Source organism: Amblyomma maculatum, chromosome 1 (genome assembly GCF_055883805.1).
Source record: "Amblyomma maculatum isolate TAMU_Amacu chromosome 1, ASM5588380v1, whole genome shotgun sequence".
Classification (NCBI taxonomy): domain Eukaryota; kingdom Metazoa; phylum Arthropoda; class Arachnida; order Ixodida; family Ixodidae; genus Amblyomma; species Amblyomma maculatum.
Window position 1 is genome coordinate 80,674,303 of NC_139344.1, and position 19,309 is coordinate 80,693,611.

General features: G+C 43.8%; 2 protein-coding genes across 2 annotated transcripts in view; one reads left to right on the top strand and one right to left on the bottom strand.

The window, feature by feature from the left end:
• The window catches only part of PpV (Protein phosphatase V), a 46,022-nt gene extending 34,366 nt beyond the window's left edge, over nucleotides 1-11,656 (bottom strand). The window contains exons 1-4 of the mRNA XM_084588448.1: nucleotides 11,498-11,656; nucleotides 9,676-9,771; nucleotides 9,331-9,396; nucleotides 9,172-9,239 (exon numbers count right to left, since the gene is read on the bottom strand). Of these exons, the coding sequence (XP_084444574.1) occupies nucleotides 9,172-9,239; nucleotides 9,331-9,396; nucleotides 9,676-9,771; nucleotides 11,498-11,566 (299 nt within the window). The 5' untranslated portion in view covers nucleotides 11,567-11,656. The remainder of the gene's footprint in view (nucleotides 1-9,171; nucleotides 9,240-9,330; nucleotides 9,397-9,675; nucleotides 9,772-11,497) is intronic.
• A 140-nt stretch (nucleotides 11,657-11,796) lies between these two features.
• Nucleotides 11,797-14,156, top strand: Bx42 (Puff-specific protein Bx42). Its single transcript, XM_084588447.1, has one exon. It carries the CDS (start codon nucleotides 11,840-11,842, stop codon nucleotides 13,433-13,435), a length of 1,596 nt encoding a protein of 531 aa, XP_084444573.1. The 5' UTR covers nucleotides 11,797-11,839; the 3' UTR covers nucleotides 13,436-14,156.
• The last annotated feature ends 5,153 nt before the right edge of the window (nucleotides 14,157-19,309 follow it).

Sequence of the window (19,309 nt, forward strand, 5' to 3'; positions counted from 1 at the left end):
GAACATAATGGATTTTGGGATTACCTTGCTAATAGAATTCATTTTTACAATAAACAAAGTTGTACTTAAAATGCACCCCTGGGGTACCCCATTCTCTTGAATAAAGTTCCTCGAGAAGGTGGTACCGAGACGTACTTGAAATGAACGACCTGATAGAAAGTCCTTCAGAACATTTAGCATCCGGCCTCGGATGCCCAAATCTGCTATATCGCGTAGGATCCCGAACCTCCAAGTCGTATCGTATGCCTTTTCCATGTCAAAGAAAACGGCCAGGCAATTTTGTTTATGTATGAACGCTTCCCTGACAGTATTTTCAAGACGCACTAAGTGGTCGGTCGTTGCACACCCTTTTTTAAAACCACACTGATGAACATTAAGAAGTTTATGAGATTCTAAGATGAAAGTTAGTCGGATGTTTAAAACACTTTCAAAACATTTTGCTAAACAGCTGGTCAGAGCTATGGGTCTGTAACTGCCCGCTGAGGTCGGCGGCTTTCCTGGTTTCAGAAACGGAACAATAACGGCTTGTTTCCAAGCCTCCGGGAGTTTACCCAGAGTCCAAATTTTGTTAAAGAATTTCACAAGTGCCTCTACAGAGGATTCGGATAAATGAGCCAGCATTTCATAATGAATTTCGTCAGGACCAGGCGCAGTCTGTTTTCCAGCAGCAAGGACGTTCTTTACTTCTTGGAGTGTAATAAAACTATTATATGATTCATTTCTGCCACCACTTGTTGGGAGTTTTTGTTTCTCAGCTATGTTTTTGTATTTTAGGAATGTTTCTGTGTAGTGTGACGAACTTGAAACGTGTGTGAAATGTTCGCCTAGTATATTGGCCTGTTCTTCTATGCTAGTCTGAACACCAGGGGCTGTGAGGATGGGAATTGTAAACGGGGAAAAGTTTCCACTGAGTTTACGAACTTGTTCCCACATTTTTTTAGACGTCATTGAGCTATTTATTGACGTGACATACTTCTGCCAGGATTCTTTTTCAGAGTTGCGACGGATGTATCGAGCTTTAGCTTTGGCCTTTTTAAAAGCTGTAAGATTTTCGTGTGTACGGTACCTTCGGAAAACACCCCATGCTTTATTTTGTCGCTTTTTGGCCTCCTTACATTCCCGAGACCACCACGTCTTGTGTTTTTGTCGCACCACACCTAAGGACTGTGGAATGGCGAGGTGAGCGGCAGTGATAATGCAAGTCGTGAACAACTCATTTAGTCTGTCGATATTAAGGGCATCTGAGAAAACTGCTCCTAGATTCGCCTCTACTTTAAAAAGCTCCCAATCTGCTAAGTGAAGTTTCCACCGTTTCGGTTTGGTCGGCATGACTGATGGTGAGGATGATAAGCTGATTATTGCTGGCAGGTGGTCGCTACTATACGGGTTGTTCAGAACATCCCATTTAAAATCATTAAAAAGGGAAGGTGAACTAAAAGCCAAATCTAAAAAACTCATTTTTCCTGACCTTGGTGAACAGTACGTGGGCTTACAGGAGTTCAATAAGCAAATGTCTGAACTAAGAATAAAATCCTCGATAAGCTGTCCACGTGTATCACTTTTTTCACTTCCCCACAAAGGAGAGTGTGCATTAAAATCTCCTACTACTAGGTAGGGCTCTGGTAGTTGGCAAAAAAGGTTTTCTAGATCATGGAGCGTTATTTTAAGATTTGGTTCGAGATAGACAGAACACACAGTAAGAGTTTTAAAGGCAATTATTGTGGCTGCTACAGCTTCTAAGGGAGTGCTTAATTTCAGTTCTTGAGCTGGAACTCCACTTTGCAATATGATGGCCGCACCACCCGAAAGCCTGCTTGCTTGCTCTCGATCTCGGCGGAAGACTTGATATTTTTTCAGTATATTCAAGTGCATGCAACCTAAATTTGTTTCCTGTACGCACAGTGCAACTGGCGAGACTGTATCTAGAATGTCTTTTATGTCGTTAATATTCTTTAGAAGTCCTCTACAGTTCCACTGTACCAGGAATGCCATCTTATTTTGTTGAAAGCTTGGAGATTAAGTTAAGTTTTTTCCAGGGCCCGTGATTCGGGCCTTGTCTGTTTTTGTTCGTTCCAAGGAGCTCCGCCGTCTCTGTGACGAAGACGGCAAAGAGCTGTCCTGGCCTATGTCCATTACCTCGTCTGAGGTGCTGGACGAACGTGCCAGAGGCACGTGTTCCTTATTTTTAGACCTTGCCTCGTGGGCAGAGGTCTTGTGGCCCGCCGACCCTGAGGGACGCGTAGCCTGTTTTGGGGGTGGTGGAGGAGTGGGAGCTGCTTCCACCAGGGCAGGGGATGGCACTACCTCAGCCTCGTTTGAGGTCTGGGTAGGTGCCGAAGGCCGTTGTGGTGCCCCGCCCTGTCGCACCACATCAGCGAGATTTGGTTTCGCTGTGAACTGAAAAGTGTTCTTGGTTTTGTTGTACTGGGTACGTGCCTCTTTGTATGTGATGTTCTTTGTTGTTTTTAGTGTTATGATCTGCTTTTCTTCTTTCCATTTTTGGCAGGATCGAGAGTATGCGGGGTGATCCCCCTCACAGTTTGCACAGCGTGGGTCTGCGGTGCAGTTATCAGAGTTGTGGTCGTTCGCAGCACATTTCGCACAAGTTCTGCGGCCACGGCAACTTTGCGAACCATGGCCGTATTTCTGGCAGTTGAAGCATCTCCTCGGATTTGGGATGTACGGTCGGACATTTATTTTGATGTATCCAACTTCAATTGACTCTGGGAGGGTGCAGCTATTGAAAGTCAGAACCAGATGTTTTGTAGGGATCTCCTTGTTATCCTTTCGGATTTTTATTCTGTGAACTGCTATGACGTTTTGGTCTGCTAGTCCTTCTGCCATTTCATCTTCAGTAAGAGCAATGAAGTCTATCTCAGATATTACTCCTTTTACAATGTTCAAGGATCGGTGGGGAGTGATGACGACGGGGATGTCCCCAAGCGACACAATGTTTTTCAGGTTGGAGGACTGGCACTTAATTTGTACTTCTAGCAAGAGGTCACCATTTGCAAGTTTTGATACTTTGTATCCAGGGCCCAGGTCTTTAGTGAGACACTTTGACACTATGAAAGGGGATATTTTTCGAGCGGGTTTTTCTAGCTCCTCGCTATGTATGACATGGAACTTTGGGAAAGTCTCTTTTGTTTTCACAAAGAAATGGCTTGTAGCATCGGTCCGCCCTCGTTTGCTTGGAGGGCGATCATTTGTTTGGGAGAAAGAATCCATGAAAGGGTTTGTGTTTTCGGTAGTTGTGCCTGCCACCCACCATGGAGCCCAACGAGGGGACGGGACAGGAACTTGCAAGAAGTCCTGCCCACGCCAGCAGTACACCGCCACTATAACCAAATATGGGCAACTCAGGGTAGCTACTCCACACAAGGTTAACTCTCGCCGCCAAGAAAAAAGGAAAAACAAGAAATGAGGAGGAGACAGGACAGTGCTGAGAAAAGAGATAGGAAAGTGAAAGATGAAGTGGAGGACAGGAAAAGGCGACTACCGATTTCCCCCGGGTGGGTCAGCCCGGGGGTACCGTCTATGGGAAGCGTGGGCCGAAGTGGTGTGTTGCCTCCGCCGAGGGGCCATAAAGGTCCAAACACTCGGCATCGGCTCAACCACCAGGATCCCCTTTTCCCCAGACACGGCGATGCCACGCACGGCTAAGCGTGGGTGCTGGGGTCCGTGGTGTCGCATAGTACACGCAAACACCTGCTTTAACAGGTGCCCCCTGCGGAGTATTTCTCCAAATGATTTGACTGCCCTTAGCTTCTGATACTGATGACTGTAGATTAATTCTAACAGCAGGTCACCGTTTCCAAGTTTCTTTATCTTATAGCCCTGGCCAATGGCCTCAGTCAATGTTCGTGAAACAACAAATGGGGACACAAGTCGTGCAGTTATTTCCTCGTGGTCACTGTGGACCACGTGGAAATGAGGAAAGTTATGTTCTTTGAAAAGAACATGGTGGTCTTGGTGTGCTCCCTTATAGTAGGAGGACGATCAGAATTAAGGAGTTTAGATGCCATAAAAAAAGTATATTGTTCGGCTGCGGTGCCACCCACCCACCATAGAGCCCAACGAGGGGATGGGACAGAAACTGGCAGGTCCTGCCCACGCCAGCTGTACACTAACTATAGCCTAATATGGCATAGCTCGGGGTAGCTAGCCACACGAGGTTAACCCTTGCCGCCTGGAAGTAGGAAAAACCCAAGAAGAGAGGAGGAGACAGGACAGTTATAAGAAAGAAAATAGGAAAGTAAAAGATGCAGGGGAGGACAGGAAAAGGCGACTGCCGATTTTCCCCGGATGGGTCAGCCCGGAGGTGCCGTCTATGGGAAGCGTGGGCCAAAGTGGTGTGTTGCCTCCGCCGAGGGGCCTTAAAGGTCCAAGACCTCGGCATCGGTTCAACCACCAGGATCCCATTTTCCCCAGACACGACGATGCCACGCACGGCTAAGCGTGGGTGCTCGGGGTCCGTGGTGTCGCACAGTACACACAAACACCTGCTTTAACAGGTGCCCCCTGCAGGGTCAAGAGAATATGCTTTAGGGCAATTCTGCACCAAATGATTTGAACATACTTGTGCATATCTGTGGATGGGCACATTACCTACAAGTATTTATTTTTGCACAAACATCAAGTGCATAAGATTGCCCTGCAGCCTTCCACAGTTTTTTACACAACGGTCCAACAGCCAATTTCAGTAAGCGACGAATGCTTCTAGGTCAGCCGTGTTAACGAGAACAGTGCTCTCATTATAACAGACCTGGCCACAACAGTTAACTTTTATTATGCCCAGTGTCACATGTCCACTGCATCACAGGTTCTCGAGTACGAATGCCAGAGCTTTGACACCAGCTTCAACATTGAAATGACCCTGGAAAGTGGCAATTCCTACACAAAAACCTCCAGTTGCTTAGCAACACATCTAGGAAATAAATTACTACGCACAATGGATGAAAAGCAATAAATGAACCACTTGCGGCATCTCATCTTATTGACATTATCAGAAGAATGACAAGTTTTGCCACCACAAAAATTAATATTACTTGTTTAGTAATCAACAGACAAGAGATGTTTTGTGACTATATAATGCCTGATGCCCGGCAACTTTTACTCCCAACTCACAGCATTTCTGGTGCGGGTGCACACTGACTAAGCACATATCAGGCAATACTTGAATCTCATTGACGCTTTTGCTTGCTAAGAAGCGCATTTTTACAACAGCACCATAAAAGCAAGAAAAAAAAGGAGGACTATAATTTAAAATTCAGCCCTGTGAACTTCCTGTGTGAATGTGTAGATAATTCTCTTTGTCTAGCGTAAGGACTCTGGAGGTTGTTGAGGGAAAGGGGAAAAAAAAAAGATGATGCTGATAATAAAGTAAAGTATTCAAAAAACTATAAAAACAAAAACAAAATAAGAACAAAAACAAATTTATACTAACTAAAGTTCACGAAACGAAATTATAGACACTGATAAAAAAGGCAAAGTAAGTAAAGCAAAAGTAAAGCAGTGCGCATTAAAAAAGCAACGAAACGCAGAGCAAGCCCGCAAAGGAACTAGGCCTGGAACTAGCAATGCCTTTGCATCCCCTAACGTAAGAAGACAAGTGCAACCTCATAATTTCTTCTTGTGTGATCTTTGCCTTCCATTCGGCTCCAAGCACTTCAAGTTGCCCAGCTTTGTAGCCGGTTGCCTCTCTCTCATCTCATTCCATCAGCAGCACAGCTGCTGCTCACTCCATAAGTAGGCGCATCGCGCAGCAGCTTTCAATGCGCTGCAGGCAATGTGCGTAGCGCCAATATCTGGTCATCTCTGTGCTGCAATAATATGTGTTGTGATGTCATTGAAAATGCGGCCCCGGAGTTTTGAAGCCCCAAGTCAATAAACGGGTGAAATTTGCGCACATGCACCTCTTATGCTGTGGGAGGCAGCGTGACGTATGCACGATGCAGGGATCATATCAGACCTCAGGTGCATAGTGCCCTGCCTCCTCTGTACAGGCAAGAAAGCCTTTCCCACAAGCACGCTCCCATGAGACAGTTTCCTCACAGTTCACAATTGTGTGCGGAAGCCATCTTGTGGGAATGCGCTCTCTCATGCAGAAGCATGTTACCTTTTTTTCTTTTTTTTTTCCGACAGTGCCACACGGGTGCTTTGCGACTGTTGTTGTGTGGGGTCACTGTTGTTCACAATCGCTACAGACGTTAATCTCAACAAATGGACATGCGAAACAGTTTGTTTCAAGCGGATATTTTTTTTTTCACTGAGGTTTATAGAAACCAACAACTGGTCTCGCACTGTTCATCTTCTCTGAGAATTCATTTCAACCAAGTTCATCGTAGCAGTTTACTGAAAAAGTACAAATTCTCCGTCCTTTGCAACCCAGGAAGCACCACCCACAGAGCAGCAGGCAGAAAGATAGGGATGAAGCTATAAGGTTTAATATGAATATGTCTCCACAATGACCACATGACATTACATTTTTTTTTTTTTTTCACAAGGATCAAGTTGTAGGTAAAGTGTATGTTTCCGACACGAATGTACAATAACATCCCTACAACGAAATGTTCATGGTGCCTGAATGCCTTTCATTCTCTAAAGACAGGTTTTACCAGGTGCTTTGTTGTTGAACTTGTCATATTTAGAGCCGTTTCTATTTACTGCATATTAAACTTATGCAATCGCAAAAAGGAATGCCCACTTCTTATTTTTCTGCTGCAAACTAGTGCTGCACATACACTGTCTCCCTTATCAGACTACACACTGGGGACTGGAAATTACTAATTATCTGTCCTCACGTTGAGTCTTATACTGTGCAAAATTGTTATTCAAAGTTCAACTCAATTTCTAGGACCACAGCGCTTTGAGCACACTTTTGGAATCAATGAAAATGCCTTCAATATTTTCCCATATCATTTTCTTGAGAGTAATGTGATTAGCATAATATTTTGCTGTAAAAGTTGATGGACACTGAAGTAGTTTTATAGCTTTCTTCTAGTTCGCTTGTACAGAGTTGATCACACTTATTTAGAGCCCTCAAGTGGTGTGCTGCGGAGCCAATTAGGCAACATTTTAACACTGCAGCTTTGTTAACGGCAATGCGCTCATGTCTTCATGGTTTGCACAACTTTGTGGCTGCACTAGAGCACACGTATTATGAATAAAAGCCTGTATCTGCCTTTGAAATTTACCTCCTCCACATAGCTGTTCTGAAGTGATCTAGACAAGTGTGATAACCTCTATTCTAGTATGCTTCCAACAATGTGCCAGTTTGGAAGTGGTTATATGAAACCTGTGTGGAACTCAATTTCTCTTTAGTGCAAAACATTATAATGTGCTCTTGTAGAATTTATTCACAAAAATGGGTCAGGAGAAGATTTCACATCATTGGAAAGCAGGGTCATACAGGCAGTGGATCAAGTGTTCCAGTAAGATTAGGTAATGCATGTTGTATGGCCATTACCTGGCATATTATTTCAAACCTCAGCATCACCTGTCTAATCATTAGTGGGTTTATTAGAGACTTGTTTTAAAGGGCCTTTTGTGGTGATAACACAGTCGCAGGCTCTTGGTCATGACCATATTATTTTGGAATATAAATGCATGTGAATGTAACTCTATTGTCAACTAGACGTTCATTGCACAAGCAGCATACTGCATGTTGCCACCTGAGCACCAGAACACTGCAGCTGTTTCCCAAGATAACAAAGAAGTTAAATGTCACATAATTAACATGAAACAAACCACAGCTTAGTGTGCTGCTCCAGCGCAGTAGTGTGTCAACAGCTACTCTCCTTCTTCTACAAGAACATAAAGAGACTAATGCAAAGGCATGCCATGAGGGGCCTTGACATCGGATTTTCTGCAACATGAGACCCTCGATGATGTCACATAAAAATTTGGTATGCTACTGAGAAATACGACATTCTAAGTTTTCATCTGAAGTTAAGAACCCAAATAGGAAAAAAATTTAGCAAACATCCTTGTATATAGGCTCATGTGGCGTGAAAATAAAAATACTGTCAAACAATCCCTGCATAGCTTCTGCCTTGCTTGCAACAGTGCTTTTAGGGACAAAGCAGCAAGAAAACCTAAAAGCGCAGTGCTTCCTTTCGTAAAATAGCAAGCAAGAAAAACAGTCACGTACTTCACTACTACCTATGCATGCAGGAATTGGCAGTAAATGGAATATGCTTTAAGTTTGTTAATGTCATTTTCGGATTTGGTGCTATATGCCCCAATTTAAAGTCACTGTATGTGCTTCGTGAACAGGTGCAAATCAGTGAGAAGCGTTACTCGATAGAAAACACAGCTGACAGCACAAGATCTCAGCAATGGCGCTGCACTATAATATTGTTCTTTATTGGAAGTCTGAAAAACTAGCCCTAAACTCATGTTTCAGTCCATAGCGCCAGTGCAATGGTGCCATTTGCAATAAAAAATGCAGTAGAGGTATCAAAGTGTGTTGCTGGGTGAGTTGGTGACTGATCACGGTAGAAGAAAATAGCGCAAGAGAGGGGCAAGAACACTCATGTTCTGTCTACTTCCTTGTTCCGCCTCTTTCACTATTTTCTTCTACCATTCTTCTAGAGGTAACTCGCCCAATTGACAGTTTTCAATAAAACATCTGTTACTTAAAAAGAAGTTGTCTTTAAAAAAATTTGCATGCTATTGCACATGAGAAATGGAGATGACAGTATGAATTTCTCAGGCGATAAGCTGTGGCAAACTCGGTAGGTAACAAATTTGGTTTTGGTTCTGGTGGGGTTCAACGTCCCAAAGCGACTCAGGCTATGAGAGACGCCGTAGTAGAGGACTCCGAAAATTCCGACCACCTGGGTTCTTTAACATGTGCCAACATCGCACAGCACACAGGCGCCTTGCTTTTCGCCTCCATCGAAAAGCGGCCATCGAGGCCAGAATTCGATCCCACATCCTTGAGCACAATAAGTGCCCTAGTTACTGCACCACCCCGGCGGGGCAGTAAGTCACAAATTGGGCTAATGCCATTTAATTTGTGCACATTCATGCATGCTGCACCATGCAAATGGCACTAAAGCGTAAGGCAATAAGCTCTTAATGGCACAGTATTTGTCCATATAACAAAGATGTTACAAAGAGCAACTGCTGCCCTGTAAATAGTGAAAGATGTACTAAAACACTCACTTGGCCTTTAGAGTCAGAAGACGAGTGAAGGTCTCCAAACTATAGTAGCCTCGGTCAACGAAGTCACCCTATTGAAAAATGTATACTGGATATAGCTTTTGCTAATGCCACTAGTATTGTTCTAGTATCGACCAAAAACAGACAAAAAACAAACCATACCAAAAAGATGTAGTTCGTCTCAGGAACTTGCCCACCAGTTCGGAATAACTCTTCAAGGTCGTAAAACTGAAAATAAATCACAAAGAGCCATACTTATGGATGTCTACTGTTGAAATAGGGGCTTTTAGCAACACTTCAACCTCTACTGCTGAGAATTCAAAGTCAACCACATCGTATAGCTTACTAAAAACATCATGAAACTGTCCCCTGCAGTAATAAAACACTGCTCTTTACCTATTATCAGACAAGGCAACTTAATTTTTTGTAGCCAAAACTCTGCCTCTTGAACCCGTTAGCAGCAAAATGATTGAAGAAAACTTTTCATCACAAAAATTTTAAGCGCACCTGTCCATGAATGTCTCCGCAAACAGTGACTGGTGTGGAGACAGGTTGTATGTTGCATTCTTCCAGGAGCAGGCGACACACAATGCCACACAGTTTCTGGCAAAAGAGAACATTATGCATGCATTCAATAAAAGGAAATGACAAACCTGATCACACTGTTTACAAAACATAACTGCCTAGGCTAAAGAAATCCATAGATGATGTAACAAGAGAGGTTCAAAATTTCTGCTCACCACGGAACTAAAATATGGAAATGCTTAATGCCATCTATGATGATTAATTCTTATGGTGCACGGGCACCTGACAACAGAGTGCCATGGCACAAGGTGTTTCACTCGCCTCAAGGTTGAGATCAGAGACCCATTTTCCAATCATTTCACCCCAGATAAGCTGACCATCAATCAGGCCAAGGGAAAGCCTGTACCCACTTTATCACTGGCAAGTACGATCAATGGGGCTTAATCCGTAGTGCCTCTCATATGGAAGGTGCAAGGCGAGTGCTCAAACACCCAGGCCCCCATTGAAGCCCTCTGCCACCTAGACCTGCTACATTTTGAATAGTACAGCATGCTCAGAAACGGTGCCTGTTCCAATATTGCATAATATGGCAACAAAACACAACTTTCATAAGCAGTCAATCGCTCATGTTTTAAAAATTAAAACACACTTTGCATAGTCAATATCACTACAGCCTTACAGCAGTATGGAAATGTGCCACAAAAGGAGCAACCGCGAATAAAATACCCTGTTCAAATAAAGTTATTCAACCAATCAATCACACCAACATGCTTGTCCACCAAACTCCAACTGAAATTTTGAAAATGGATGTGTACCAATAAAGAACTAAGAATGCGTTCACATGCTTTTAAATTATATTTTGTCAAACCCCAACTCTGTTACCCCGTAATCTGAGAGGTTACACATAGTAAAACTACTATTTTATATAAAACCATACAACGTCGGAAACACTAGGCAATTACGCCAATGGCCTCAGCCAGAAAGGATACGACGCTGAATTAGCGACCTTCTCTTTAAACACCGGCATCAATATTTATTCACACCCCAATAATTCAAAACATTTATATTACTACATGGAATAAATGGTTGATTCTGTGTACAGGGCCGTTCACTCTTTTGGTGAACACGCGAATGAGCGGTCAGTGTCTGCGGAGCGCCAATGTGTCCAACCCGGCCGCCCATCGAAGCTAAGTGGAAGACCACGTCAAGCACACCTCCAGGTCCCCCTGCACCAGAGACGCTTCGATTGGATCTGTGGCCTGGTTAGAAGCCCTGGCGCTCTGAAGACGCCAGCCACGAGCTTATGCCTTCACTTTAAGAGCGGACGGCCCTGTAGTACATCAGCCGCACCTCATGCTCCTTAATTCTTACTCACAACCTATGAACAATGTGCTTATATCACAAAAAAAAAAAAAAAAGGCTATCTGCGTACAACTAAGACACATATCGGAGACAACACAGTTTATCGGCGACAATTTGCGAAAGCCTACAAGAACCCGAGTCACTACCACACAAGATGCATTACCGTCTGGCTGTCAGTTAAATACGCGTCGTCAGACATACCAGCAGTCATGCCCACACAGCATGGTAAAACACGCAGTTCTAGATTCCGCTAGCCAACACATTTTCCAGTAAAAGCTAGTGACAGCAGTTTAAAACGCATTCACACCCACTGGGATCTGTCCACCCACCCAACAAGTGCACGCATCAATTCCCGGGCAAACTAGATCCCATTCAGGTCGCTTCATGACGAGATAACAGCGCTGTCAGAAGTGCGCCAGCCTTTCCGCAAGGTTATGCCCACCTTTAGATCGTTTTCTGGTAAATACTTGCATTGTTTCGCGATATCTATCCATTTATCCACATCAAGCATTGCTTAAAAAGTTTCAACTGTCACAGCACTCACTCATTTACCACACCAAGAACGATGGCAACCATATAAAGTAACCCCGCACCCTTTCGTTGACGTTAAAAACTGAAGTTTTACAAAACCAAATATCTTATCAAAAATTAAACAATAATAAATAAATGTAAATAATAATGTACTTGTTACTCAGTTTAATAAAATAACTGCAGTTTAGTTCAAAACGTTGAGCGCAGCTGCGCAGCATATGGTGCCCCGCAGTGGGAAGGCAACGAGACAAAAATGGCGTCGTTGCAGACGCTGCTGCCTGCTCCAACACAGACCGTATTTGATCGAGAAGATGAAGACCGTGCAAGGAAACGTGCCACTCCATCTACGCACCTTGCCCTCACTACGCGGTCTACACCACCGTATGGTATGCGAAAGGGCTGGGTTCCTAGAAGTCTCGAAGACTTTGGTGATGGCGGCGCCTTTCCCGAGATACATGTCGCGCAGTATCCTATGGACATGGGCAAGAAGAAAGAGAAAACTACTTCCAATGCGCTTCCAGTTCAGATAGACGCCCAGGGGAAGATTAAGTACGATGTTATTGTGCGGCAAGGACAGTCAAAAGACAAGGTGATCTACCACCGTTATCAAGACATGCTGCCTTCAGAAATCACTACCGATGACGACCCCACACTCCAGAAACCAGATGAAGAAGCAATACAAAAAACGACGGAAGACACACGGCTAGCCTTAGAAAAGCTCACGCATTCTAAGATATCGGCAGCGATGCCAGTGCGGGCAGCCGAGAAAACAGCTCCTGCTCAGTATATTCGCTACACACCGTCACAGCAGGGCATGTCTTTCAATTCAGGTGCCAAACAGCGCATCATTCGCATGGTCGAGGTGCAGAAGGACCCCATGGAGCCGCCAAGGTTCAAGATCAACAAGAAGATCCCGCGAGGTCCCCCGTCTCCACCGGCACCCGTGATGCACTCGCCAACACGCAAGGTAACGGTCAAAGAGCAACAGGAGTGGCGCATACCGCCGTGCATTTCAAACTGGAAGAACGCCAAAGGGTACACCGTGCCCCTGGACAAGCGACTGGCAGCCGACGGCCGTGGCTTGCAACAAGTGCACATCAACGAGAACTTCGCCAAACTGGCCGAGGCCCTATACATCGCCGACAGGAAAGCTCGTGAGGCAGTCGAGATGCGAGCCCAGCTTGAAAAGAAGCTGGCCCAGAAAGAGAAGGAAAAGAAAGAGGAGCATTTGCGCCAGCTGGCACAAAGGGCTCGTGAAGAACGCGCTGGCATCCGCACGCAGGCCGCCTCAGCCGCCGCGGACGAGGACGTGCGCGAAAGGGACCAAATGCGTTATGAGAGACACAAGGACCGTCAGCGTGAGCGTAACATCGCCCGCGCCGCTCCGGACAAGCGTTCTAAACTAGAGAAGCAACGTGAGCGTGACATCAGCGAGCAGATCGCGCTAGGCATGCCTGGAGCACGTCCTGCTGAGGTCCAGTTCGACCAGCGGCTGTTCAACCAGAGCAAAGGGCTAAGCAGTGGCTTTGGCCATGATGATGCCTATGATGTGTACGACAAGCCATGGCGCAGTGCACAGCCTGGTGTCTATCGACCAAAGAATCAGGACAAAGAAGTATATGGAGAAGACCTGGAAAAGCTTATGAAAACATCACGCTTTGTGCCGGACAAGGAGTTTTCTGGCACAGATCGTTCTTCCCGGCGTGATGGCCCTGTGCAGTTTGAACGTCTTGAGGAAGAAGATCCGTTCGGTCTAGACAAGTTCTTGACAGAAGCTAAAAAAGCCAGCAAGCGACCCACTGAAGACCCGGATCACCACAGGGACAAAGGAAAAAGGCGCAAAGATTAGCCGCATGTGTGAACATGCTTTGTGCCTGACAAGGAGTTTTCTGGCACAGGCCGTTCTTCCCGGCGTGACGGCCCTGCGCAGTTTGAACATCTTAATCTCTACAAGTTCATGACAGAAGCTAGAAAAGCCAGCAAGCGACCCACTGAAGACCAGGATCATGACAGGGACTAAGGAAAAGCGCAAAGATTAGCCGCATGTACTGTGCCAAGTGGCACGTAGTATGCCTGGACTTGGAATGGTTGACAAAAATTAGGCGGCCTACTGTCCTAGTAGGATCAACCTTCATATGGTAAAGGTTGATCCTCCTAGCCAAGAAAGGCCAGTCATTGTAGGATTATATTGTCAGTGACATAGTTTTGTAACTGCAGGCATTGTGCACCTAGGCACTGTTTATCTGACACATTTTGTGTATACATGACAATAAGCTTGGTTACGCTGCTGGCAGCCATGTTTCACGTGATCATCAGGCATGTTGCACAAAGCCCTCTGCACACTGATAGAATCTTTTCCATCACTGCGTTTTAATGTGTTTTGCTGGATATATTGCATGGCAAAACAATAGCAGGTATTGCCTGTCATATATTGAACATTCATTTTCACGGTGTCTTTTGCTTGTAATTTTTTGTCAGTTTATTCTTTATTGCTTAGCTTTTGTGCATTTTCATATATGGAAAGAATGTTCACTTGTCACTCCTGTGTTAATAAACAAAAATCTGTTGCAGCCTTTTGTAATGAAGCAATTTCTTCGCTTAAAGCAGCGCCACGGACTCAGAACAATAGATAGAGAAAGGACACACACGGTCCATAGCGCTGTTTCAAGTGAAGAGGCAAAGCCAACTTGCCCGAACTGCCATTTTACTTCAAGCAGTTTCTGTTCCGAGATGGGTGGGCAGCTTTATGATTTATGTTGCGTGCTGTCATTCATTGCTAGCTTGACAGTGAATGGAAAAATGCAGTCATGGTGGTTTAGAACAGGTTCTGCTTTGTTTCATGGGGCATCTTGAAATAGTGGGGTTGATATGCAGGAAACAATTGCTAGCATGAAAGTGCAACTTGCTGTACAGCATATAACATGCTGCTACTCAAACATGCTCTGCAAGTAGTACAAGCATAACTTTTGAGTTGCCATAATTTTTCTTTTGTTGTCCCTATTCCCTACAAGGGTTTTTGAGGATACCATGGTATGTGGTCACCTGTGATCTTTTGATGTGTTCATTGCTTTGTTTAATTCTGTAGGTGTCATTGAGGCCAAGAAAATATGGTAGCCTTTTTACAAAATATTGGCATTTTTTACCAAGGCAATTATATATTTTCGCTTGCATATGCAGTGTGTGGAGCATTTTATGATAGTACCTTGGTGCAATCATTCCATGGTTGAATGGAGATCTTGCTGTTGCATCATGTAGCCGTTATAAGTGCTTGTGATTTCCTGCACACCTTTGCTTGGGCAACAGTTATTGAAAATAGCTAGTGGAACGTAAAACTATGAGCTGTTAACATGGATTGCTTGTTTGGTTATAACATTTGCTGCAGAAATCATTTGGCTAGTTCTGTCATCAAGAAAAAAGTCGTGCTCAGGAGCATTTTGAAACTTGTTTAAGAGAAGTGTCTGCAAGGAGCAATACCATATTTTCCGGTGTATAAATCTCAACCTCCTACAAATGGCAGTTTTTCTGAAAACATGCACATAAAATGCACCTATTCAGTTGGTAAATATTATAAAAATGTACTGAGGATCCCTTTATTAGAATGAGACAAAAATACACAATTTTGGTTGCTGTTATGAGCATATCATCCTTAAGCTATGTCCAGTGTGCCAGCTTGCTGTCTTGCTTTTTCCGTTGGCTTCATTGACAGAGTGCTGTTACTGCTGTGTGCCAGTCTCGATTTTGTTTTTTTATGTCAAACTGTCTCCCTGCTGCCTTCTCAGTTCCCGTTCCTCAGCACATACTCAATGGCACACAACTTGAATCTTGCATCATAGTGCTTTTAACTCACAGGTGGCAACTTGTGCAAGGAAGGTGGGCAAGCTGCCTTGCAATGTGCACAAAGCCAAATGGAAGGGACGCCACTGGAACTGGCACCGAAATTGTAACATTTCAAAACATGACAAAGTTGTGTGATGGTTGATGCCCAGTCTGTACATGGCAAAATTGTGCCACCCTGCTATCAGATAACATTTGGAAGGACTTTTCTTTTTTCCACTTCTGCATGTGCATTGTGCAAGATGCACAAATGAAAAATTAGAAGGAAGGTACACTGGGAAGAACTGTAAATGTTAAGGGTTAGCACTCATCAGAGCACAACGGTATGGCTACATAGGAAAGCTACACAGCTTTCTCGGCACCCACACAGTTGAAAAATTCACCCTGGACTGGGACTCGTACTGGTGACCACTGCCTTTCTGGGGCAGTCACTTTAACCCGCTCGGCTCAGATAACCAGGAGAGCTAGCAGATGGCATTGCAAAGCCAAGAGATGAGCTTGAAATGGAAACAGCATTGGTACTATCACACTCAGTATGAGTTACACCGCGTGAGAGCGTGTCCGAGCGCTCTGCAAGGTTGTTCAAGGGGTTCTAGCGCGCATGCTGGAATAGCTACACCCTCTCCAGATAACCCGAAAACGCAGCGAAATCGGCACCACTGTACAACCTTGCAGATTGCTTGGAGTTTGCGCGGTGTAGCTCATACTGAACGCGATAGTACAGAGTATAATTACTCAGCTGATTCACTCCAGTAAAATTAGAGAATTTGTTTTATCTTTTGCTGTACAGAAGTTAAAATAATTTTGTACTGCTGTTTAGTGCACACGCATGGCCACAATATGGAGCACACTTTGATGATTAAATTCATTTGTGCCTTGCCCAGCAAAACGTATGATGTACTTAAAGGGTTCTGCAACATAATTCGAGTGCATTGTTTTGCTTGTTGAAATTTTTTTGTTATGGTGATGTAAGACACATATTTTGGTATTTAATATTTTAATTTGCTCGAGAACCAAAACCGTGGTACGTCATTAACTGGGGAGCATTTGACGATTGAATAAATAGCAAATGCACTGCGAGTTGTGTCCATTAGATATAAATATTGTGTTGCATTATTGTATACTATATTAAATCAATGAATCCAACATGTTTGCTTTACACAAGGACACTGCAAAGCAAGTAACACAAAAAGCACCAACAAAGGCGCTGGTTACTACTTTGCATCAAAGATTTTCATGACCTATATACATGGACAGCTACCTGTGGCTATGCAGCCAAAGTTAGGCAGGAAAGAATTGAGCAACCTCGCCATTTGCTCCTCTCTATTGTAAGATGCCTGCAGATAGAGAGGAAGGGGCGGTCAAGGAGCAGGCCACCTAGAAACGCACAATGGTTGGAGGTGCTTGGTGACAATGGAATGTCTCCTTCCTCTGCCTGCTCCTGGTCTTTTTGTTCCTCATTCTATTACTGCATGGCACCCATGCGGTCTTAGCCATGGAAGAGAGTTCGTCAACTTGTGCACAAATGTGTTACAGCAACCAGGAAGCCATGACACGCCATCTTCTGCAATGTTGAAGTGATGTGTTCATGTGGGCTGTTTTGATTTTTCCCGCAGCAAAAGACTGGGAAAATTGAGTTGAAGGCAATTTTTAGTTTGCTTGTATTTTTAAAATTCATTGCTGTACTCCCGCTCCAGTGCACCGATTCTTGTAATTCTTTTTGATTCAGTATCTGCATGACAAAGAATTCATCTAAAGCATAGTGGGCAAGCACTGCTGGGCACCTTTAATACATGTGTCAGCAAATGTTGCTGATATGCTCGTGTCTGAGTTTAAGAAAACTTCTTTTCTAGTGAACTCGTCAAAAATTTTCATTTGCTGAAGTGTGCTCTGTATAAGTCTGGCTGCACTTACACCAAGACTATTTTGCAGAATAACTGGCATGAACTTCTATGTATCGTCACATTGTAGTAACTGCAGATAAAGCATAATGGACATGAAAAGCAACCTATTTATTGTGCAAGCTTGTGCCCTAGAATCAATGAGAGCTGTGTAGTTAAAAGACCTACTTGTTTTGAGTCAAGTGCTGTGGCTTAAGTCTTAAAAAATATGTAGCCATTACGACTGAACGCTAAACCATGATCCAATACCACAAGCGGAGAAGGATAATGTTGCCTCTGTGACGTAACAACCAAACATAATTAAGAGCTTGTAACGTGCTTAGTACAGATCATGCTAGAGCACCTGTTTTCAAACCATATTATCTACCAAATTGAGTTCCAAGTCTTTATTCTTTTCAGCTAGTGAGCAGGTGTTTCCAGAATAGTCTTGTATTGGTTTAGTGGGCAATGTGATGGGCAGAAGCTTGTTAATAAAATGGGGCAATTAATATGTCATTGTCGACAAGGGCTGATGGCATTTGTTTTACAATAGTGAAACTGTGTCTTGTATGGTCATTCTTGAAATTCTTCCTGCATTATGCGCACAAGTGCACTTTTCATATCCATATAAACTACCCCATTAATGGGCCTCAAGGCCTTGTTGAAGTCAATTTGGACCAACTTGGATAGGGAGCTAGGTCTTCATTAATGCTAGTCTTCTAGCCTTTACTACCCAACAATGTAAATCATGCAAGTATTTCAGTGCTTCCTGGTCCCTGTAATTAATAAGTGTGGGGCTCTATCTGCATTTTGATTTGTGTTATGCGTTTGTAATTGCTCTAGAAGCATGCAGTAATTTTGTGTCATTTCTGCGGTTTTTGTGTTGCGTGTTTTCAGCAACTCTGACTATAAACCTGGACAGCTACAGTCAGATGCAACTTGAGAAGAAAGCGGCAGGTGCCCCTTGGAGGAGGATCCTTCAGTCAGCGGCATCCGGTTTTCATAATGTCGTGATTAATCCCACTAACTCCTGAATCGTCTTTCATCTGCAATATACATAGTCACTCTAGCAAGTCTAAGGGGATTGTGTCTGTCATGTGAATCGGTGGAAACCATTGGTCGTAGCAAGTCCTCTGGAGGGCAGAAGGCACTTTTTTTTTTTTCATTCGTACCCAACTAACATAAATAACAGAATGGGGAGAACGAAAAAACATATGTGCTCCAGACTTTCCAACCAGTGCTGCCTTGTGAAGTATATTGTTGGGCACAAATGTGTATATACCATGTGAGGTTCAGTTGGATTGCATTGTACCATTTCCTTGGAGTGCTTGTTGTTCAGGTTGGTGAGGTGGTGATCATTCTTATCTAGAGGCACGTCAGTTTGCTCTCTTTGACATATGTAGTGCTCCTACTTGGTGAAAATGTTGAAAGGCATCAGAAGCACAGTGGGACATTCAATTATGTATAGTACACAGTGCTTCGGCACCTGACAGTACTTTTACTGCCTGGAGAAAGGCACAGGTAAGACCACAGCACAAACTTGGTTATAACTTCGAACAGCTAGTATTGAGGTGAGAGTTTTTATAGTAGTTTATAAGGTATTTTTTTATAACCTTTCAAACTTCAAGGATAGTTCAAAGTGGCTTTTTCAAAGCTGAATTCAGTCCTCTAGCTCTGAGGCCCAAGTTGTAGCTTTTCATTGATATCTGTGTTAAATTTGGCAGTTCCTTTTTTTTTATTTTTTTCTGCTTGTTCATGTTGAAGTAGGCCACTCAGCTGGTGCTAAATGTCACTGTAACATAAAAATTGAAACCAAAAAATGATGCATGGTGATTATTACAATCACACAGCTGCGGAACAAAGTTTTCATTGAACTTATTTGTGAGAGAAATGATGGATTTGATTATTGTACCCCCTGTATAAAAAAAAATTTCCACTTCACATAAAGTATGGCACAATACACCAACATGCTGCAGCGTTGCGGTCACAATATGCTGAGACCAAGGTTG